The 24,117-nt window shown below is 38.1% G+C and overlaps 2 protein-coding genes across 4 annotated transcripts in view; one reads left to right on the plus strand and one right to left on the minus strand.

Annotated features, from left to right (window-relative positions):
* Window positions 1-2,988: 2,988 nt before the first annotated feature.
* On the minus strand, window positions 2,989-23,261 carry LOC120783924 (glycerol-3-phosphate dehydrogenase 1-like protein). 3 transcript variants are annotated; one of them, XM_040117331.1, is made up of 9 exons: window positions 23,196-23,261; window positions 22,131-22,295; window positions 20,437-20,614; window positions 19,918-20,058; window positions 17,066-17,204; window positions 13,962-14,074; window positions 9,611-9,847; window positions 9,259-9,365; window positions 2,989-8,609 (listed from the first exon to the last, which is right to left on the minus strand). In XM_040117331.1, exons 2-9 carry the CDS (start codon window positions 22,172-22,174, stop codon window positions 8,513-8,515), a joined length of 1,056 nt encoding a protein of 351 aa, XP_039973265.1. In that variant the 5' UTR covers window positions 22,175-22,295; window positions 23,196-23,261; the 3' UTR covers window positions 2,989-8,512. The 3 variants fall into 3 exon arrangements, with proteins under 3 accessions (XP_039973265.1, XP_039973263.1, XP_039973264.1); XM_040117329.1 differs by having other exon boundaries at window positions 22,131-22,316; window positions 23,196-23,240; XM_040117330.1 differs by lacking the exon at window positions 23,196-23,261 and having other exon boundaries at window positions 22,131-22,317.
* LOC120783927 (oxysterol-binding protein-related protein 10-like) overlaps window positions 22,173-24,117 on the plus strand; it is a 149,275-nt gene continuing 147,330 nt past the window's right edge. Inside the window, exons 1-2 of the mRNA XM_040117334.1 lie at window positions 22,173-22,330; window positions 23,473-23,814. Coding sequence (XP_039973268.1) covers window positions 22,173-22,330; window positions 23,473-23,814 — 500 coding nt within the window. The remainder of the gene's footprint in view (window positions 22,331-23,472; window positions 23,815-24,117) is intronic.

Genomic DNA, 24,117 nt, shown 5'->3' on the forward strand with positions numbered 1-24,117 from the left:
ATGCATAAACCCCCATCTTCTGTCATTTTAGCTAGTCAGTCTTTCTCTCTGTCTCTCTGTTGTATCTTTGTCATATTTTATCATGTTTTTCATGTCATTATGATAACTTATATTTGTTTCCTTACTACGTAAACAAATTATTTTATTTAAAAAGAAACTTTTCTTGTTCTATCAATGTATCTTACTTATCATAAAACTTTTCCAATATCACACAAAATCAACATATCTCATCAGATGTTTCTCGTTATAACAATTAATAGACTTATCTCATTAAAAGAAAACCTTTCTTGTCATATAACATGATAAGCTGGAATGTTATTACAACATCCAGATGTCGGTAAAATGAGAAAAAAATCCAGTCACTGTCTAAGAGAGTTAACAGTGTCATACACTGAATAGAAAGACTGACAATCTCTGGTTTACATAGTTTGTTACATGTCAAGTTTTATTTAATATTTGAAACGAAACACGATGAATCGATGAATGTATCATTGTCCGTCCCCCCATCCTTTATCTGTACTGAATTAACCCTTTATGCAGCTGGAGCCTTTCCCTGCTCAAATTTAGTAACAGACAAGGCAGTCTCTCACAGTGCTAACAGATAGACAGTCATACTCACATTCAAATGTAAGGGCAATTTTTAGATTAGGTATGTAGTAATAACATGAAAAATATGTTATAACACGAAAAGGAACTTGTTTAAACAAGAACATTTTTATCATTATAATGAGAAACTAATCAATTTTTTTTGTCATTATGGCCGCAATAATATGCCATACTGAGACAATTTTCATCAGTTAAACTGTTTGAAATGTCCCACACTAACCTGAGTTGATCTTTTGGATACTTGACAGATATTTATCATGTATTAACTTTTTGATAAAGGTATCCAGTCCCATAACTGAAGGAACATTTCCAACCACTTCAGCTGTCTGGAGGACCTGATAAGGCTCTACCCAAGAGCAAGGGTTGCTCAAGAGGACATGCAGGCATTTGAACCCTCCTCAAATGGATACTGTATTGCATTCTGAAAGGAGAATCAAACCCAGTCAAACTCTGAGGGACCATTTCATCACAATGAAGGACCAAGCTTACAACATTGACACCAAGCGCTTTGTTACCACAGACCAAGTTTGAATGACGTTGAAGCATCACTTTCTGAAGCATCATGGACTGATGGCTCAAATAATGTGCTACTCTTGATTTATATGACAGAAAAATCCCCATGGCTGTCTTTTTTTTTAAAGCTTCAGCTGCACCTGGCCCAGATGACAAAGGATCAGCTGGCGCTTACTCCAGTAACTGATCATTGTCATATGATGGAGGAATCCCCACAGACAGCTTGAATGGTGGCGCTGAAGTGATGGAGTATCATGGATAGAGTGCCATCCCCAAGACTAGCAAGTCCAAGTACAGTTTCAAGTCTTACAGATGCGACTTGCAAATCAAAAAGCAGGTTTTTCAGGTCTATCAGTGCTTTTTATGAAAAATACAATAGCACAATGTAGAAAATCACACCGCATACTTTTGTAATGGAAACAAGGCATATAATGTTACAAGAAATGGATCAAGCATATGTTGTGTCTCAAATAATTAAATGAGAAAAATGAAGATGGAACTGTGCAAAAAGCCCCATGTTGAGTTTCTGTCTGTTTGGAGCATTTTAGTGGTTCTCTACATCACTGCTCCTGGTTTTGGTTTGGTCACATTAGAGCAAGGGTCAGTGCTGATCCTGAATCAGACTAACAATTAATGAAAAAATAATTATGCAGCATAGTATATGACGGATCAGACTTGAAGCTGCTTTACTACTTAAAAAAATAAGCATTACTGGAAGTCAAGCTTAAAATAGCAGCTCTTGCAGGTATAACTCAACAAATGTTTACTGAACTTTTTTTCTTTTTGGTAGCACAGTTGACTTGACAGATTTGACCAACTATTCAGTAGTGATTTAGCTGACTTTCAGTCACTCATATATTTATGTTAACAACTTTTTTATTTTTATTTATTTTCTTACAGTGTGTTCATCTTTTTACAGTGTAGTGTCACGTAATGTCCACGATGATAGAGATACTGAATGCACACAACTAAACCACTGACCCAAATGTATGACTTTCATTTTAAATGTTAGCAGGATGCAGATTGATTGAAGGAAATAAAGCAACATCAGTCTCTGGTATTAGTAATTTGTTATTAACATTATAAAGATTAGTTCTGATCGATGGGCACACGTAAAGTGTGATGGGATCAAAAAGTTTAAGAAAATCCAAAGCCCTGACAGGCAAATAGTAATTAGCTGAATGCACATCCAGACATATTGTGCTGTATTTAACTACCATGACTCAACTTCAGTCTGAGGATGATATGAAAGTGCAGTGTCCTGCTGGTTTTATGTTGTATGCACTGGTGACAGGTAGGTTACGGTAACTTGAATGTTGTTTCAACAGTTAGGGTCATGTATAATTAAGATGCTGGAGCATTTACACAAAAATACTTTATTAGATGTTTTTTAAATCACAAATCCCTTGTTACCGTAGATGGACACACCCTTTGTCTTCTTGTTTAAAACAGCCCAGGCAACATTAAAATTGGGTTATAATAATTCATACAATTGACAAATTAAAATATATTAATTATAATTTTAAATATTTAAAAAAAATGAAAAGGAACTCTAAATAACTAAAAGCAGTAAATAGTAAATAAATGATTTGTGAGTCAGATTCATTTTCACAGCTGAAGGGTGGAGAATAGGTGATATGCTGGAGAAAGGAGAAAGAACTTAGCTACTCAGTTATGTGTATAGACTAATTTAAAAAAAAATTTATTGGCAAAGCAAGACCAACACATAAGTGATTTAACGTAGATAGACATTACATGAAATCAAGTACATACAGTACATACATACATACATACATACATACAATACGATCAGCCAGTGGGACTTTTTGTAACTCGAGTTTGACTTGAGTCCACATCAAGTCTCCAGCTCTGGATTCAACCACCTCTGGCTCAGCATCAACTGCTTCTGTTCCTGCAGATCAATACTGGCCCTGCTGAAGGAGCCTCAAGTTTCAGGAAACGTCAAACTGCTGACTGGAAAATTTTAGTAAACATATAACTGTCTTGGTCTTGATCAAGCTCAGTATTGGTTTCACGCACATTTGTTTGATAGAACACTAACCAAGCGGGTACTATGAGGTTCTGTGCTGGGTCTGCATGAACAATATTAGTACCACAACACACTCATAATATCCATTTTACACAGTTGATACAATCTTGTATGTGAATGGCTAATCTCCAACTCAAGCCATGTCTAGAATAGTCTACCTTTAATGTTCTTCAGACATCTCTGCAGAAACTCAAACTTGTACTAAAAACTTTTAAGACAAAATGAACCCACAATTTTATCTTGTCTTCATGCCATCCATACACATAATTGTACTGATAAATATCTCCTGTAATGAAGAAGTAGAAACAACGAGAACTGTGGGGGTTGGGGGCTTTTGAAGCTAACTGACCATCCGATAAGCAGTTCAGACAGAGTTCAAAGCCGGCTTAAATGCTTGAAACAAGCTAGTTTTGTCCAAAGTGTTTGTAAGCTGTTTTGAACAAACTTGGAGGTGGCATGAAAAGCCTGCCATCATGGACACAGGCAAGATGTTTTCAATCATACAGTTTCTCCACAAAGACATTGATCTGTTGTTCAAATGAAAAGAGACAAGTAAAAGTGAAAAGTAGTTGTGTGAAGACTGGAAAAAAAGAGAGGTTGAGAGAGAAGCTTAAAGTCTACTGAATTTCTCCCATCCACACCCCTGACAAATGACTGCAGAAAGTGGGTGTGATTGTCTGTGTCTGAAAGTGACAAAAACTGTTGGACATAGCCACCTAATTCTGATGCCAGAAAGGTGTGTGGGGAGCGGGTTTCGGATGTAGTACCATGATACAACAAGTACTTTGTTTGAAACACACTTACGCCTTTACCATACAGATGTAGCAACCAAGGAGTCTTTCATGGCCAAAGACTCAAATCTTCTTGGATGAAAAAAGTGAATGAAGGTCAAAAGCCCCTGAAACAAGCAAGTGCAGTGGGTTATAGAACATCACCAATGAAGATACCAAATTTCTCAGTTTATTTAACTCCATATTAACATTTTTACTTTGTGTCTTATAAAATTGGGGGGGCCATGTATAAAACTAGCTAGAGTTCCTGCATCAAATTAAGTAAAATTAAGTAAGCACTTTCACTTCAGTCATTCCTTCATTTAAAACGTGCTGGGAGTACAGAGATTATGATTAGTGTGTGTATAGTTTATTCTGGATAAGGTATTTTCACACATGACCGGAACTTATTTTCTCAAACATTACATCCAGGGAAACATCAATTTTATTTGAACAGAAAAACACTGATTAACATCAACAGAACACCATGATCCACCTGACTAATGTTACATTTTAAAAAATAAAAGGCAAAATCAGACTCAAGTAACACTAGCTCTCTATCCCATTGTTAATACATTTGATTCTACAATGTGTAGAGTTTGTATGTAATTATAGTATCTTTCATATTATTCAGAAATTTACCAGGTCAGATCCGTGTATGTGTGTGTCTGTTCAGTGTGGTAGTGGGGGTGGGTTCAGGTATTGGGATGCATTGTTGTCTGCTAATGTGTCACTTTTGATACTACCGCTAGGAGTCACCAAAGTCAAAAATGTTCACATTTAATAAACCTACACAGTGTCTTTGAGTGTAATTAAAACCATAAAAGAACAACACTAAACTGGTTATTTCTACACAAAACACATGAAAGCTGCCAATTTGAAGAAAATCTAAACTATGCTCTCTTCACGAGATGGTGTTGGTGAGCTTCTTAGACTAGAATTACCGCCTCATGGTTGTGTGCATCCGCCAACCAGTCAAGTTGCAGTTTACATCCATGTCGGTCCAGCCTCTCATAATATATATAGTGAAAACTTTTTAACCTGGCAGCACAGAAGATCTATACAGTCACCACAGTGTCAAGATGGGCATCCAAGATTAGTGTCACCAATTCAGTTTGAATGGCTTATCAGTCACCAAAACACTGCACAACGTTTTGTAATACTTACAGAAAGGATTTAACAACTCTGGAAAGTTATCACAGTAGCAACTATTTTATCTTTTGTCTGGACAGCTGCGAGGTAAACAGTAGAAATATGGAATTCACTAATAGTAATACATCAAGAGCGTGTGCTTGCATGTATTTGATTGGTCAAAGCAGGATATCGCCATATGACGTTGCGTTGGAGCAGAAACGGAGCCTAGTTAAACTCCCCCCCCCCCCAAACACACAGTTTATAGTGTGGGATCACGCCGATCAGTATGTTTCTCGCATCATAAAAGTGAAATCTCGTCCTTTTGTGGGGTCGAGTGTGGGGAAGTTTCAGGGAACAGAAACATAACGTGACCATACCTTAACTCTGGTTCGGCAGATGTATGTTGCTGGGTTAGATAAAGAACAGTTTACAGCCACTTCCCTAAACTTTTCAATGGGAAGCATCTGGTACTGTTTACCACACAGTGACCACATGTGACACTCCCAACAGGTCTATCAGGAAAATTAAAAAACAAACAAACAAAAAAAAACACACAACTATTTAGTTGTCTATCTATATATGTACACACACACATACGCAATAACAAACATATGAGCTCTATACAGTTTTACTTGGCAACATTTAGGCAGCTTAAAGAGAAAAGCTCACAGAAATATACCTGATATATTTTACATGGAGCTAATGCTGGTTTTCCCAAAGACCTTATTGACATATTGTCAGGGTATTTTTTGATGTACAATAGTATACTTTTTTTAAAATAACAATAATTAGGATTCCTTTTGATTTTTTTTAAACACTACTATACATTGACCCGAGTGGCAGTGACAACATATGAATACAAACTCTGTGAAGGTATAAAGATACTACAGTAACTATCCAGATCTTAGTGACAAAACATTGTCTATTGCTCTTGGTCTTGAGCAGGACATGACTAAAGTGCATCAGTATGACACAGATGCAGTATCACGCTGGTGTCTACAGGCAGGCCTGTAATGGCTGGTATTTTTAGTCGTCTCAAGTAAATAACAGCACCTGTCTTTTGATATGTGAGAAACTGATGAAACACTCACTGCAGATTAACACTGTACTGTCACAGTAAGAACACACAGGTTCCATTTCAAACATCTGGTCACAAACCTGGAAATATATTACTTGCAAGAGTTCAGGGTAAGGGTGCCATTTTTCAAAAACAAGAGGACTTAAAGGAGGCATCGCTAATTACAGAGTACAGCAGTAAAAATTCCAAAAATATGTATAACACCATACCTGTCACCATAGTGCATCTTAGAACATCAATGATCAATTTCCCTAGAATTCGGTCTGAGAGGAGGGGCATTAACAGGGAAAAACTGCTTTTAAATAAAATCAGACAGCCTGACTGACCGTGTGACATTTAAAGGATGGTCTGGTTTATTATTGAATGGATCCAAATGTTGTAGTTGGAACCATAATTTCAATCAGTTATGATAATATTTTACTCACAATAGCTGAGATCTTGGAACACAGTGACATCATTACAATGAAGCAGATCAAGAAACATGATTAGTTAGATTATCAGTCTGGCTATAGAAACAAACCCCTGTTTTATCCAGATTAATTTAAATACTTTATTTGGAAGTTTGAAAGTGAATTCATCTGAAATGTTGCTAATAATCCCTCACTGCACAGGAGAACTGTGCACAACTACAGTGAGTACAGCAGAAGCAGGAAGTGGTTCTATTCTTTCACATACACATATGGGCATTTGGGGGCAGTGACCAAGTCTGGCATTGTGAAAGCAAGCAGGTTATTTGTGTTGAGATTGGTAGATTGATTAGCTATTGCTATTTTGGCCACCTTGCAACAAAATTTAACACAAAAGATAGTAAAACCCATTAACTTAGCAGTCAGATCAATGATTTTCTCATGAGTAGTCATCTGCTAAATGAGCCCCTTTTAGGAAAAAAATTCATAAGTGAAGAAAAATAGGGGTACTTAATAGTTTCTGGACAATTTGCAATAAATGGAATTCAAGTACACTCGGTCTAAAACAGGTGGAAGTACATAACACGTTACAATGTAGTACACTCAGAGCAATATTATCAGTCTCAAATACCAAACAAAGCCATTATGAGTAATCAATATATCAGCCACTTATAGCATGAGCAAATGATGAAATATTTTAAGATTTTGATAAGTAAATTTAGATCTGTACTAACCAGGAGCGTCTATTAGATAGTATCATTCAACCAATGATCCCTAAGCACTTAGCTACAATAGCTAATCTCAGGGGCTAATGTCTGCATTTGCTCTGGGTCCGACTCACAGACAAATCCTTAAATGATTTATGTGAAATTTGTTTTTATTCGGGAAGCTTTAGGACATGATCAGTCAAGTTGGGGTGAAAAACACCAGAATTTTCCTTTAACATGGTGAGTACAATCTTATTAATATTAATAATATCAGACTATAAGAAATAGTTGTAATAAACCAGAGTCATCCTTTAAATGGATATGTCAATAGTTTGATGATATGGTCAGTTTAGCCACAAGATGGCGCTGGTTGGTTTAAGTATGAAGGAAGAAAACTGTTAAAGCATCCTGTGTGGTATGAGTGTGAGTTCTTTTTTTAATGTCACCATGCTAGATCTGTGGCAGCTCAGTGATAATACTGGCTAGAAAAAGCCAGAGGCAGATGTATTGGCCAAAAAGGTTGTAACATTACAGCACACCAGATAGAGAAACACACAACAACACAGAGTTGACCCCAGAAATGTCTTAAAAACAGCCCTGTTCACATGTGGAATTAAAACTCAAAAGGATATCAACACATCAAGTTATCTGGCTCTAGTACTTAAATAGGTTGAATAGGTTGTAAATCTTTGTAACCGTCTTTTTGCTTTTCAGTTTTGAGTGTTGGGGAGTATGCTTTGATATTATAACAAATAGATCTTAAAGATGTTTTCTAAGCAGCTGAGGGGAAATATTTCCAACCAGAGACCGGCTTTGACAGATACAGTAAATAAGCAGAACTGTCAAGTATCTAAAGTTGGCTATGTAGCTCAAAAAGTAATATCTGCTTTGTTACACTACACCTCAGATTGCGAATGCTTTGGATATGTCCTCATTTGAGTGAAAAATTAGCTTGAGTAGAGAAGGTCACATCTAGAACAGCAGTCCTGACGTCTCCCTGCATTTTAAGACTGAGACCAATTTCCCCTATTGTACTCAAACAAAATACTATTGGAAATCTGGCAACTCCATTTTTCTGGTTTCTTTTTGTCCATATTAGTTTTACTTGAATTGATAAAGGACATTATATTTTACATGCTATTTATATTGACAGCATGAGTACTTAAAGTTCAACTGATCTTGGTACAAAAAAAAAAAAAAAGTTGAATTAATCCCTTCAGCAATCCCCTATGGGACCCACTGGATGATCACATGTGCTCTGGGTGGCTCTGCAGGCAGGAGATCATCTCTTGGGCTGGCTTCCCCTCAAAACAAATCTGATAGACTGCTGTGAAGAGAGGAAAACTGGAGAGAGGATGGACAGAGTCAGACAAGAGACTGAAGGAAAGAGAGGGAGCAGCAGACATTAGAAGCAGGATGAAGAATGGCAGAGCACTGATGGATCAAATCTGATCCATATTTTGTTATGTTGCAGCTTTATGCTAAAACTATTTAAAGCCTCACCCTCAACCACAAAGGCCCAGTTTATATGCAATGTAAATCTTTATGATACAGATTTTAGATCCCCAGAGATCTAAAATTTGTCTTCCCCATGAAGTAGCCTGGCAACCAGTGAACAGTTGGGGGATAAACTGTTGTTCACAAAGAAACAGTTCCCGCATGTATCCCCCGTAAAATTACAACCTGTATTTTTTATGTATGTATGTATGTTTGTGTACAGATTAAACTTCATCTTCAGCTCTGTGGTGAACACATAGACAAGACTGATTGATTGATATCAATCTGACCATCTCTTTGTTAGCAAGAAAGCAAGTAAGTGTATTTCCTAAAAGTTTCAAACTATTCCTTTAAGACTACACATTAACACTAAACATTACTGCATTAATGCTCTAAAATGGTACACACAGCACCCCTACATACTAAAAAAAGTAAAAAGTAAAAACACAAAGGCCTATTTACAGACAGATGAAGAAAGAGACGGTTGTATACAGACTTGTCCACCAGGCTCCTCTGTTTGAGGATGAGGTAAACCTCAGCTGAGGTGGCAGGACCCTGAAGCTTCTGACCATTCAACATCTCCTTCTCCAGCTCCTCAATGCTCTGAGTGGGACAAGCAGATAATACAAATTAATCAAACTCAAAATACATGCTATTTATAAGAAAGTAGTTATATTCATTTAAAACTTGAAAATAATGCTTTTAAAGTAAGTTTTAAATAAATGTCAAGTATTGTGGATATTATTGGACAGTCATAGTAGAGAGAAAGCAAAGGCAGAGAGAGTGAAGGTCCATTAGATCCACTGGTATGTCATGTTCTACACAGTCACTGGTGACTGTGCACCTACCTTCCCTGTCTTAGCAAAGGCCTCTGCCACACGTCGGTTGCGGCCACCATAGCATGTAGTGATGAGGTCAGCCACACCGCAGCTCTCTAGAAAGGTTGCCGTAGAAACAGAGTCGTTCTTAGAGAAGAGTTTAGCGAAGGCTATCATCTCCATTAGCCCCAGACGGATCACAGCTGCCTTGGTGTTGTCACCGCAACGCAACCCATCGCAGAAGCCTGCACCCACTGCAACAATGTTCTGCTCCCAACATTAAGAGAAAGAACACATACATTCATATAAAGTACATTACACTCACCTAAGTGCATCAATAACTTAATAATGACTTGGACAACAGAGGTGTTGTGATCACACTGATGGACTGGTTTAAGGTGAATAGTACATTAGTTCATTGTTAGAATATTGTGTAATGTACTTAAAGCAGCTTTTTTAAGCTGCTTTTGATCACTAGCGGACAGAAAATTTGATGCAAAACTATAATCAAAACCCATGCCATAGGTATCTATGGCAGGATTCCTGCTAATCTCTTGTGTTGACTATGAATCCAGTTTAAGATTACACAGTATAATCTCTATGCAGACTAGAAATCAAATCTTCTGATACACATGCACAAATATATGGTTGGTGACAAAAACTGTAGTTTAGTTATAGTGGCAAGCGGAAGGTTTTGAAAGGTATGATCATACAGAGTATATAGAAGCAACATTTTATAGCCACTCGTATGAAGGTGAATGAAATGCTTAACATAACCATCACAGGAAATTGAAGGTAGCGCTGATATGAAGAAATTGTATTTCATGCTAATAAACAAATAAAATAAATGAGAAAATTAATGTAAACAATAATTTATATATTAAATCATTAAACAAAAATAACTTAAATCATTAAAATAAAATAAATTAAGACATAATTTTCATATGAACTAGAAGACTTTCTCTTACTGATATTGCAAAATCAATAGACAAATCACCATATTTGTTAAGGAGTGCATTTTTTTCATTCACTAAATACCCCAAATTCTGTTATAATTAGGATATAACAAGGCGATGGGGCACAGCTTAATGTCCCACAATGCAGCGCACATACAGCAGGAAAAAAACATGCTAATGATAATAGTATTCTTAGAACTTTTTGTGAGACAAAAAAAAGTTTTTCCCACTAAGTAAGGCCGTCACTTGACGCTATGCAGCTCTTTGAAGCATGAATGTGCTCACTTCATATTTGTGTTACTAATTGCGTGTGCTCAGTAAATTTCATGGCACATCATTCAATTTTGTCCTGGGGATTTTGTCCTGATCCTGGTACTACAATAAATTCTGGGGTTAGCAAAAACATTTGGATTAGTCCTCTAGGTCATGAATGTATTAAATTTATAAAAAGTGAACCTTTTTTTTCGGAATTTGGTATAGCACTACTGTAGAACATACTGGACATGCATAACACATGGTAATATTTGAACAATGTACAGTAGTGTATACGGCCTACTTCTCTCTGTAGTAGTCCCTAACCAGGTCTCTAACCTCTTTACCTCTGCCACTCTCCCCATGCACTGAGAATGACCCACAGGATGTTGGTGTGTGTGAAAGAGGATGACAACATCTGCTAACACACACAAACCTCTTTTTGGATGATCCCTTTTCCATTAACAGTTATGATTCAAAGTATTTCTTGGTTTCAGGCCTATTCCATAAAATCAAGCAATGGAGACTTGAAGATTGTTTCGTTCCAAAGTGTTTCAACCAATTGGGCTAGTTTTTATCAGCTTGTGTGGGAAAACAGTGTCTGTGGTGTGTATTGAAAAATTGGGTTAGTTTTCATTTGTGTTGTGGCAAGTTTTTACAGATAGTAAGTAAATGCAACAATACTGCATTTTCATGGCCATTTAACACAACTCCACGCAGTTCCTTGATTTACCTCAACTTGATTGGTTACTGTAGGCTGTGGCTATCCTATCCAGTTAAGCTACAAAAACTGTATTGTAGCAACCACTTTAGTGGTCCTGGTGGACATCAATTAATCAACTAATCATCAATTAATGCAGTCGATGACTTGTCAGAAATTTTGCAAGATGAGATTGAAGCATTTAAAATGCTCAGGACAAGATGATGCATGGCAGTAATAAATCTATCCTTGTTCCACATTTTGGAGAGAAATCAATGACAGCAGAGAATGAACTGAGGAGAAATGAACTGAGACCAGCAAAATTTAAAACTCCCTGACAGTTACTACTGACAGAGGTTTTATTCATCAATGTATTAACCAGAAAACCTGCTGACAAGCACTGTATATACTGTACATTCAGAGAGTATTAAGACCCCTTCCCTTTTATTTATATTTTGTTATGTTGCAGCATTATGCTAAAATGTTTAAATTCATTTTTTCCCTCATCAATCTACACTCAAAACTCCTCTCTATCATGGAAAACAACTTCCACCCTCTACACAGTGCTCTGGTTAGCCAGAGCACTGCTGTTACACTACTGTACATTTACTGTTGACCAACATTTCACATTTGCATTTGTTCATTTTTTTTACTCAATTACTGTGTATTTATTATTACTATTTATAGTAGCTTTTACTTTTTACTTATTTACTTCCTTTACTAACTGAGTGTTGAGCAATTGTAACAAAGCAATTTCCTTGCTGGGATCGTTAGAGTTTTTATGACTCTTATTCTGAATTAAATTATATCTCTGATGCATATTACAGCAGTAATAGTTGTCAGGGTAACTTCCATTTCCACTGTGCTGAACAAGTCACGTTGGTGTCATTTGATGACATAATGATGATTTTGGGAAAACTATTCTCTTGTCTTGAATCTTTGGACACTTGCCCTTATTTCCACATCAGCCTGGCTGTCTTTTTTTTGTTCATATGGCTGTCTTTTTTCCTGGACTAGTGAAACAGCAGCGATTTGTTGTAACTTCCCAAGTCCGTGCCATGTTGGCCCATAGGTTCATCTGGCCAAATAAACCAGGCCGCCTGACAGTGAACCTCTGCAGCAGAGATCCAGAGTCTCTCTCCTCACCTGTGTGAGCAGGACCCCTTTAGCACACCCCTTAATGTGCTGATCTAAACAAACGCCATCTGACCAATGTGGGTTGCCAACACTATCTCAGCAACATGCAGTATACATACCCACATTTAACGGTGCATATACCAGTAACGTCTGTCAAAGACTTTGCCTGCCTGAACGCTCAACACCCCACAGCTTGTGGCCTACTGAATCCTGCAATGGACCACCAAGCTCCATGCAGCCAGCTGACCTGAGCTGCTGGAGACCCCTTAATGTGGGTATCTAAACAACCGCCATCTGACCAATGTGGGTTGGCGACGCTATCTCAGCAACATGCAGTATACACACCCACATTAAACGGTGCATATACCTGTAACATCTGTCAAAGACTTTTCCTGCCTGTATGCTCAACACCCCACAGTTTGTGGCCTACTGAAACCTACAATGGACCACCAAGCACCATGCAGGCAGCTGACCTGAGCTGCCGGAGACCACTTAAGAAACGCAGTCATCCTGCAGTCATCCTTCAATGCACACTACGGACGTTACTGTCCATTCATCATATTATGTTAATGGGGATATTCCAAAGCCTTATCAGATATACTTTAATTTACCTTTGTAATTGTAATTTCCTTGTTTAAATCTACAGTCTGCTCTAATATTCTAAGATGGTTCAGTCATTAATCAGTCTCTTGCTCTCCTACATTTGATTGTAAAGTTTCCTTACTAATGAAGCCAACATATTATAATCAATTTGATCATTTATTTTTAGACATGGTTATCCTTGTCAATATCCCATATTCAACTTTTAATCAAATTTAATCTTTTTTCTGTGCTAATATGTGTAAATATTGTAAATAAATAAAACAAACTAAACAATCAGTGTAGGCAGTAAAAACATCAGCATGAAATCACATTGCATTACAAGTGCCAGTCCGGATAAGGAAAGCATGATACATATTATACCTGTATTGTGTAATATACTGTTAGGATGTTATAAACAAAAATGTGTTTACCTTTATTATAGCGCACGTTTATTCTTAACTTAAGTGTTTTTTTTCCCTTTGTTTTTCTTTGTGAAGTACTTACCATACAAATGTCACATCTGACATTTGGGCTGCTGAACCACTTTTAATTGATATTTTATGGAAAAAGAAAGAAATCTGAGCAAAAACAGCATGGTTTCCCACACTGTTGGTGCTTGGACTGCTAAAAACCCTGGTAGGCAATAACAAGGACTACAGAAACTGTATACCCTACTAGTAGGTGTGTAAGTGGTACTATTAGTTTCCTCACCCTCATATATATATGTGAGTGTGGTTGTATCAAGTGTGCGTACCTTCAGAGCCCCACACAGCTCCACTGTATCAGCATCATCCACCACTGTGATCCTGAAGTTTGGAGTCTGCAGCAGCTCTTTGAACAGCAGGCCGTTCTCCAGAATCCTACTTCCTGAACACACACACACACACACACACACACACACACACACACACACACACACACACACACACACACACACACACACACACACACACACACACACACACACACACACACACACACACACACACACAGTACAAATACTAGAATGGCACTCAGAAGAGCGCATACCTCTGCCAAGGTGAAAAATTCAGGAAAGTGATAATAATAAACAAACCAACAAACAGACACGTGAAAACCCTGGCAGACGTAACAAGTAAACTGAGCAAGTTTGTATTCATTACAGTATATTTCCTTTAATTATACAATGTTATATATACATTACTATTATTGTTAAATATTCTTTATTATTTTTAAGATGCTTACAGCCATGAAGTACTGTGTTTCCCCTCATTTTACCATGGACATGATGACAAATTCACCTACATATATTAAAACGTCAGACCATTATCATATTGTCACCTTTATGTGCAATTTCCTTTGATTAGCTCATTCTGATTTCACAAAACATACAGTACATATCGTCGGCCTCCATTCCAGAGTCTTGAAATCTTACTCTGCTACAAACTGTGACACTGCTTCTCTAAAAAAAGAGATAACAAAGACGGAAAATTACACAGCCTACAGTTTATTTTAATCCCTCTTATTCAAATAGAAACTCAGCTTTTTGCAGCCCAGGTCAACAAGTAATATCCAGTCACACAATCAACTCCAACACATCTGCTATTTGAGTATGTCATCACTTTTTAGATCGTTAATAGCCTGTAGTGAAAGAAGCACAGAGACCCTTTCCTTAAGAAAAAATATTGATACCTCAATGTAAAACTACCACATTACAGTCCTGCATTTAAAATTTTACTGACATAAATACACATAAATATTATCATCAAAATATTATTAAAACATTAAAAGTAAAAGTACTCATATGCAGGATTACAATTTTCTTTATAATACTACACACAAACACATCATATTATTGGATTATTTTTACTGATGCAATAACATATAAAAACTATTTAAATGTTGTAGCTGGTTGTGGTAGAGCTTAAACTTACTACTTTATATATTTTTGGGTAGTTTAATATATAAATCATATAACGTGTCATATATTATTAGCTGATCATAAAGTTCTGTATGTGAAATATTTATCTGCAAAGAAACTACCAACTGTCAAATCAATGTAGTGGTGTAAAAAATAGTGGCATAAAGTGTAAATGCTTAAGGACATGAATACAGGAAATCAAGTACTGTACTGTGAGGAAGTAAATCAAAGTACAGTACTTGAGTAAATCTCGAGTAAACGTTACTTTTGAACACTTTTCAGTTTTGATATTTTGGTGTTATGTGCATTGTGCGTATGTATGCGCACAGTAAGAGCAAAACACCCACAAAGGTTTAGAAAATCACTAATTTGAAGTTCCAAACTTTTCCAGACCTGTACAAACTTTCTTAAGTTTCTTATTACTTTTTCTTCCAAACTAGTTTGCAAATGGGGTTTCTTTACTTGTATACAATTTTAAATTGATATTTTATACTATTATTTTAAAATTTGCTGTTATTACATTTTATATTGTATGTACTTTAGAGTGAGACTGATATTTTTAGCTGAATTTATCTTGCTGCAGAAATATCAGCATCAACATACATTCAGCAAGCACTTTATTAGAAACACCATACTAATACTGGGTAGGGCCTCCCTTTGCTTGAAAAACAGCCTCAGTTCTTTGTGGCCTGGATTCCACAAGATGTTGGAAACATTCCTTTGAGATTCTGGTCCATGTTCACATGTTTGCGTCACATAATTTCTGCAGATTTTTCAGCTGCGCATTCATGCTGCCAATCTCTTGTTCTACCACATCCCAAAGGTGTTCTATTGGATTCAGATCTGATGACTGGGGAGGCCATTGAAGTACAGTGAACTCATGTAGTCATGTTCGTGAAACCAGTTTGAGACGACTTTTGCTTAGTGACATGGAAGCATTACCATGCTGGAAGTAGCCATTAGAAGATGGTAAATTGTGGATATAAAGTGATGCACCTGGTCAGTAAGAAAACTCAGATAGGTTGTGGAATTCAAACCATGATGGATTGGTATTAAGGGGCCCAAAGTGTCCAAGAAAACATTCCCCACAACATAACACCAATACCATCAGCCTGGACTGTTGACACAAGGCAGGTTGAGTCAATGGATTCATGCTGTTGACACAAAATTCTGACCCTAACATCTGCATGCCTCAGCAGAAATCCAGATTCATCACAACCTTTTTCTAGTCTTCAACTGCCCAGTTTTGTTGATCCTGTGCCCACTGCAGCCTGAGATTTCTGTTCTTGGCTGACAGGAGTGGAACCTCCAGTGGTCTTCTGCTGTTTTAGCCTACCTGCTTCAAGGTTTGACGTGTTGTTAATTCTGAGATGCTTTTCTGCTCACCTTAGTTGTAAAGACTGGTTATCTGAGTTGTAGCCTGCCTTTCTGTCAGCTCCAACAGGTCTGGTCATTATCTTGTGATTTTTCTCATCAACAAGCTTCCTGGAAGTTTTTTGTTTTTGACACCATTCTGTTTAGACTCTAGAGACTGTTGTGCGTGAAAATCCCAGGAGATCAGCAGTTTCAAGAAATACTCAACCCAGCCCGTCTGGAACCAACAATCCAGTCACTGAGATCAAATTTTTTCCCCATTCTGATGCTTGATGTGGACATTAACTGAAGCTTCTGACCTGTATCCACAGAACTTTATGCATTACACTGCTGCCACATGATTGGCTGATTGGATAATTACATAAATAAGCAAGTGTAGAGGTATTCTGAATAATGTAATAATTGTTCATGTATTTAATGGTAAAAATTTATATTGGACATTATCAGATTTTTCTGAAACTCTCAAATATTTATATCAGCCTTTATCTAGTCAGGATATAATTTACATTAAAGGCTATTTTATTATTCAAACATAATATTCTATCATTTCATTTTAACCACACACATACATATATCCTTCTTACCGATAGTGGTTTCACAGAACTTCTCAGCTGCCACTTCATTGGCGATGTTTGCTCCCATGAGGACGCTGACGTCAATCCCCATCTTCTCTCGAATGATGTCAGAGATGAGCTTCAGGCCCTCAGGACCGTCATCTATCCCCTGACAGACACAGAGAGATGTGAGGAATGTTTGACTGCAGGCAGACGGTGAGGGATGGTAGATATGTGAGCGAGGCGTGGAGGGAAAAAGGGAGATTAAGCACAAACTGATGCTGCTCAGCAGGCAGCAGGACATTGAGTGTATCTCTAAATACTGTGTTAATGTCATGCAGATTCGTATCTTTCATTCTGAACTCCGGAAATCATAACACATATAGCCACAGGTATGTAAAGCAGAACATGATGATAATATGGATATGGAAGCCAAATTTCTCATACGTCACAATTTCATCTTATCTTCCTCTGATTTCCTCCTCTTCTGCTGATGTTGACTAAATGTGTTTCTGGGGCACAGAAACAGTGACACAGGAGGACAACAAAGACAGATGATGAAATACTGAAAAGTTTCTATCATACTTGAAGATGAAGAAAGTGTATTGGGCTGACACACACTTTCTATTCAAATTCACATGGAGACACAGAACACATCAAACACGCACACACACACACACACGCACACACACACACACACACACACACACACACACACACACACACACACACACACACACACACACACACACACAGTGGATGGGTGTTCATCTGTCTTGGGAGTGAACTTTGAACTGTATTTTACCACCTAAACAGGTGGTCTGAGACACCACCTGTTAGCCATGATAAGAGACGAAACGTCTTCGAGAACTTCAAGATAGTCCAGTTGCCTTCACATTACAGAACTAAAAACATGGTGTTTTAAAGAAATAAACGATTTTTAAATGCTATAGAACAACCACTAATACATTAATTTGTACTTTTAACTGTATCAAACACTTGTATTTACATGAAAACTGTTGTATTTACATAGTATGCAATACATTTAAAAGTTACAGTCAAACATGTAAAGATGTGTTTTGTTTGCTTCCAGGAGTCAGATCAATATCAGTTTTATCCCTGTACGTCCAGTGTAGCCCTTAGAGATGCTTTTATGTTTTGGTGAGCCAAAGATAATTTTCAACTCTGGTGGACAATAACATTCTATTATATTCTTTTCTATTCTACAGATTTACAGACTTCGACGAAGTTTACTGATAAGTCAGTGAGGCCTCAGAGCTGTACCGCAGTGAAATCAGTACATGCTTGAGTGCTCTCTCATGGACTTCTTGTGCCATTTCTATACACTTCCACAAGTTTGCCAAAGTTACAAGGACAGCATTAGTTTGCCTCTCATTCATTCATTCATCCATTCATCCATTCACACACACACACACACACACACACACACACACACACACACACACACACACACACACACACACACACACACACACACACACACACACACAAAAGCTGGAGAGAGATGGTGTGTGTGTTTAGTTGAGTGTTGTCAAGGCTTTCAACTCTGTCATATGGGTTGCAATGGAAATGTAGATAAGAGTCCAAACAAGCCCTGGAGTTGAGCAGACACAGCCTGTTCTGTTAGAGAGGAATTATAAGTTCTATAAAAAGGCAGGTTACAGCAGATTTGTAGCCGACTCAGCTTCTGACAAATCAGAACACTGTGCAATAGTTAAACAGACATTATAAGACTATGTCGAAGTCTACAAAGCTATTTAGTGAATGCAGCAATGACCCTAAACAAGAGACTGAATGAACAGCAGAAACAGACAAATGTCAGTGAACAACAGACCAAAACACCTAGCGTCTGCTGTGCAGGATAGTGACCAGGCACATTTTACACCGGAGACCATCTCTAAGAGAGATAGAGATTGTCTCTTGTGAGAGGGGTTACCATCTTCACCCCTCTGCAACCACCGGTTTACCACATGACAAAAATCAGTCATTTGATGAAAACTATACCATTTCCATGACAACTGAACAAACTCCATCTGCTGATGAAGGCCACAAGATGTGGCTGAAACCTCTGGAATACCCAATTAAGTGGACCTTGTGATAAGAAGGTGTTGTCTAACTGCTGCTTCCAAGGTCATGAATCATCCCACATCTCATCTAATATTTTTGTTGTGAAAATCAACAACATTTGGCTACATAAAACTCAGTATGAAAAGGTGAGGGGCTGTCTTCCTCATCACTGGTTAAGAGTAACATCACAGAGAACACACCGCTGAGCTGCTCTCCATGTCTAGTCACCAAACTTTATTATAAATATGGATCTCCATTTGGATCCTGTCAGGCATGTGACGAACCCATGAAATGGCATTTTCCCCACTAAAATATTCAAAATCCGTATCAAACTGAAATTAAAGCTTTGATACGACTGAGCATTAATTGAAAGTCATCGACAGTAAGAGTGTTGAGATGATGAAAGCCGCTGAGGCCAGCTACAGGGTGAGCCATAACTCAGCTGACACTGAGATGAAGTCAAGTTTGGGACAAGCCTCTGCTCAGAGCAGTTTAAACACAGAGTGTGTGAGAATTTTTAACTACCTCGTTCTACCACACAGGGACTCAGATTGAGCTGGAATATGTCTTCATGGGACAGCACAGGCAGCACAGTCAGATTTAAACTCCAGTCTCCTCTCACGCACATTCAAAAACTGTGTATCTCTGCTGTGTGTGGCATTGTGGAGCTGTTGGGACCCAAGCAACAATGCAAAGATTGTTAAGCATAACAGGTGCATGAATCAGACAGTCAGTGTGAGTCATTGGAGGGGTTTACACACTGCGGTTCAATGATTGGGAGAAAGCATTATTACCTTGATTAGTGTGATTCCCCGAGCTTTAGCAGAGACACAGCCCACCATCTCATCACAGAGCTTCCTGATGAACTGGTGAGGGACCACAAAAACCAGCAGGTCAGCTCCCTCTGCAGCGTCACGGACCTTTGGGACAGCCACCTGTGGAGTAAACAAAAGTGACATAAAAATCAAAACTATGCATTAGGTGGACTTTGAGTAGTCTTGTGAGTTCTCATTAAGCTTTGATTAGAGGATTTTAATGTTAAAAGTCTTAAACACCTAGGTTAAAACTGGGCCCATTTCTGGCTAAAAAGTCACATCTATTTAACTCTTAGTCGCACTGAACTGTTAGCAACATTTCAATTACTACATTTCAATAACTATATTAAATGCAGTTATGATGTTCTTCTAATTAACACTGCCTTTTTGAGCCACCAACGTACAGTACTAGCTAGCACAGCTTCAAAGCTCTGCAGAGTACAGTGGTCTTTAAGTTCATAAAGGCTAAAAGGGGATTGAAAACCTCCTATCTCTTACCACATTCTCTGGCAATTTATATCCAGGCAGATACTTAATGTTTTCATGCTCCGTGTTGATGATGTCAGTGAGCTTCCTGCCATTAATGTTCTCTTCAAACACCCACATCTTCACTGTGGTGGCAAAACGCTGCAGTGACCTGGCATTATCTCCAATAATCCTGGCGATGGCTGAGCCCCTGCACCCAAAGCAGAGGTCAGGAGGTCAGCTTGCCTTCACTTGCCAAAATTTTAGTCAACAAATCACTAAATTTCTTAATCACTAATTGTGAACCCTAAACTGATTGTAAATGTGAATATGAATGAATTCTCCATTTATATGTGTGACCTGTCTGCTTCTCACAAACACATGTTGGTTGATGCGCCAGCCCTCACCAAAACAAACAAGAAAAGCAGTGGAAATTGATTTAAAGCTTGGTGATGCTGTGTCTTTGAGTTAAATTAAATTGGTTTTGAAACAGACAGATATGCATTTCATTCTTCAGTTTATATGAAAATGTACAAAAAAATCCCAAACAAACAGACAAACAGGAAAAGTGGAGATATGCGGCTAGTATAAATAACATTTATTTATTTGTCATTCCACAAATGAATTAAAGAGTTTTGCTAGTTGGTGTGGAATTGGTAGTACTGTATGTATGTAGGTTATCATATATTACAACTGTCTGATCTTCTAAAGTTCTACACCTTGGTCATTTGATGACAACTCAGCCATCCCTGACAACTATTTGAGCTCCATCTACTGATGAAGACAGTGAGATGTGGTTGAAAGCTCCTGAATAGCTATTGAATTAATATTATTTGTTAAAGTACTATTCCCAGGATCAACAATGAAATTAGATGCTCAACATATGTCATATATATTTTATATCAATTCAAACATACACTCAGTGTCCAGTTTATTGTGCAGTCCTGCAGTAAGTCCTCCCTCATGAAAAGTTCAGTTTGTTTTTAAACTGTTTCAGGGGATGTTGATTCAACAGTATGATCATTTTTGAGGATGTAGTTTGTGGTGATGCTGAACTGCATTGCATTATACTAACAGGTATTAAATTATTTTGTGCACCCCATTTAAATCAGTGAGGGTAGGCTAAACAACAGATACATCTCTCTGTATAACGCAATACAGTTCGACAGCACAACAAACTATATCCTTCAAAACGATCATATAGTTGAATCAACACCTCTGTAAAACTATTTTAATAAAAACTGAACATTAAAGCATTCATGAGCGAGGATTTATTACAGGACTGTTGTATTAGACTGCATTACTTTCAGCTAGGTGTACAGCATATACTGGCAACAGAGTGAGCGTATATATCTTAAAATGTGCAAAAAATGTTTCTTTTAGCGAGCATTGCACCCTCCAGCTTTTCTCCTCTGGTAATGTTAAGAGGCAGGGATAAGCCCTAAATGTGAATGAATCCTGGAAAAGTCGCTGGGTCAAGACCAACCTCCAATGAAATGCACTGAGCAAGGCACTTAAGTACTTCCAGCTCCTGTTTTCCTGTAGCTGACATGTCCTCTGACCTCTCACTTACAGCTATATCATCATCACACCCATCCCTAGCCACAGGGATGGTCGTGCAATAAACTACACCATGAACAGGCCGTTTATTCAGAGATGTAACATCCCAACAGGTTGCTACATTGGATCATTTCCTCATCCTCACCAAAGCCTGTCTGACAGCTTACCAGTTTCCGGAGCCAACTATGCACACTTTAAGTGGAGACGCCATGGGTGATGAAGCCTGCCCTCAGGTGCCCTCTCCGGCTCTTATCTACAGAAGCACAGCTGCACGGGGAGACCGTAGGGACACCTCCCTCCAAGGCAAACGACAGTGGCTGAGACCGCGTCTTCTGCTGATGACATCACAGAATCTGTCGCACACAAGGTTGTCGGAAGCTCTCGTTGTTTAATGTTTACGTTAGAAAGCAGTCGCCATATTGCTTTAAATGATGACTTGAATTATGGAGTTATTTGTACTAAATCATTGTAATAATATATAATGCTTTTATTGATACCTATGCAGCCGAGATTGCGTTTTTCGCGATTACCTTCAATAGGCTATTATGATGATATCGTAGGAGTTAGAGTAAGATGTCGATTTATACCTGCTGAGGCTACTTCAGACACAACACGGTATATCTCTGTAGAAAAGAAGCAATCTTTACTGTTTATTTCTGGTATTGACTTAAAATTGTATGTCCAGGTATACTAATCAATTCATTAAGTTATCCAAAATGCATATGCATACTTAAACATCATAACTACAGGCATGAAATGCACAATTGGAAACATTAAAAAACCTAACTGCAGTACTGCACGTTTCCCAGGTTCTTACGTGCAGTATTGCAATAAAGTATTTATTATATCGAATGCATGCAATTGTGCATTTCAACTGGGAATCATATTATTTAGTCATTTAGTCCGTCAGTTAAATCTTCTATCCATACCTACTACTTCTAAAGTCTATATTATGCAATTCCTAAATCTTCCCAGTGAGGAAAGTCTGCAAAATGTGGGCACCAGAGGAAACACCTGACATGTCATCTGGAATAAGGCTGATAATAGGCCAGTAGTAAATGTTCAAATTTCGAATCCTGCATGTTTGGGAACTGGGACAAAAATAAGATATACATGTACAAAATAAAACAAGACTATCCATACATAATACTTTGTAATATTTTTAGGTCTGTCACTATATGTGGTAATATTATATTCTATAATATTATTAGAATTACATAAATACCACCCACAGTTTGGATGCTCTCAGTCTATGATGTTCTGCAAGATTTTACTGCATTATTGATTCCCTGTGGCCGCCGGAAAGGGGAGTATCTCGGGCTGGGGGGAGTGACCAACCCGGGATTTCCAAAATAAAAAACGCAATAACGTCCGAGAGAGAGAGAGATTGAGCGTGAAAGAACATCGCAGTAAAATTGTCGGAAAATACCTTCAGTCTGTCAGTAGTATCAGAGCAGGCTGGAGTAAAGCGCCACTTGTTTCCTGTATGTCACTCTCTCATCGCTCTAGCACTTTGCCAAAAACCTGGCTCTCTGTGCCTATTGTTAAACGCTTAAAAGCGCCCCCCCTTCTGAGTGGAAACGAATCGGGAGCAGCCACAATTAAAAGCCACAAGAGCATCATGAACCGGTCAGCGCGTCAGGAGAGCCGCGCTTGGAGCCCCTACAGGAGGCAGGAGCAGCGAGGTGGCAGGCCGCACACTTTGGAAGCTATTGAGCACCGAGTGGGGTCCAGGACCGGGGACAGCTTCGCAGGATCAAGCCCCTCGCACCACAAAATAGCCCGCAGCAAGCGGCACCTTGAGGGGGTCCTAAGGAAATATACTAACCTGCTCCAGGGTTGGCAGAGCAGGTAGGTTACTGGACTGATAGGACAGTCGTAGTGTGTTGCTATTCATTATGTCACTTTATCAACTAATGTTATAAGGCAAGTTGTTTTATCTTTGTATGGGGATTCAGAGGTCATGTATGTGACACTGTAGTTTATGTTATTGTAATGTTATTCCTATAATATTCCTGTTATCTAGTTTATGACCCTGACATTAATGTGTTTCGGGAGATGGAATTGTAAGTTATTTCATCTTGATCTTAAAACTGAGTTTATCACATCTTTCTGTTTACTGACAATCATTTGCTGTGAGGATCCTATACAGGG

Source organism: Xiphias gladius, chromosome 22 (assembly GCF_016859285.1).
Source record: "Xiphias gladius isolate SHS-SW01 ecotype Sanya breed wild chromosome 22, ASM1685928v1, whole genome shotgun sequence".
Taxonomy (NCBI): Eukaryota; Metazoa; Chordata; class Actinopteri; order Istiophoriformes; family Xiphiidae; genus Xiphias; species Xiphias gladius.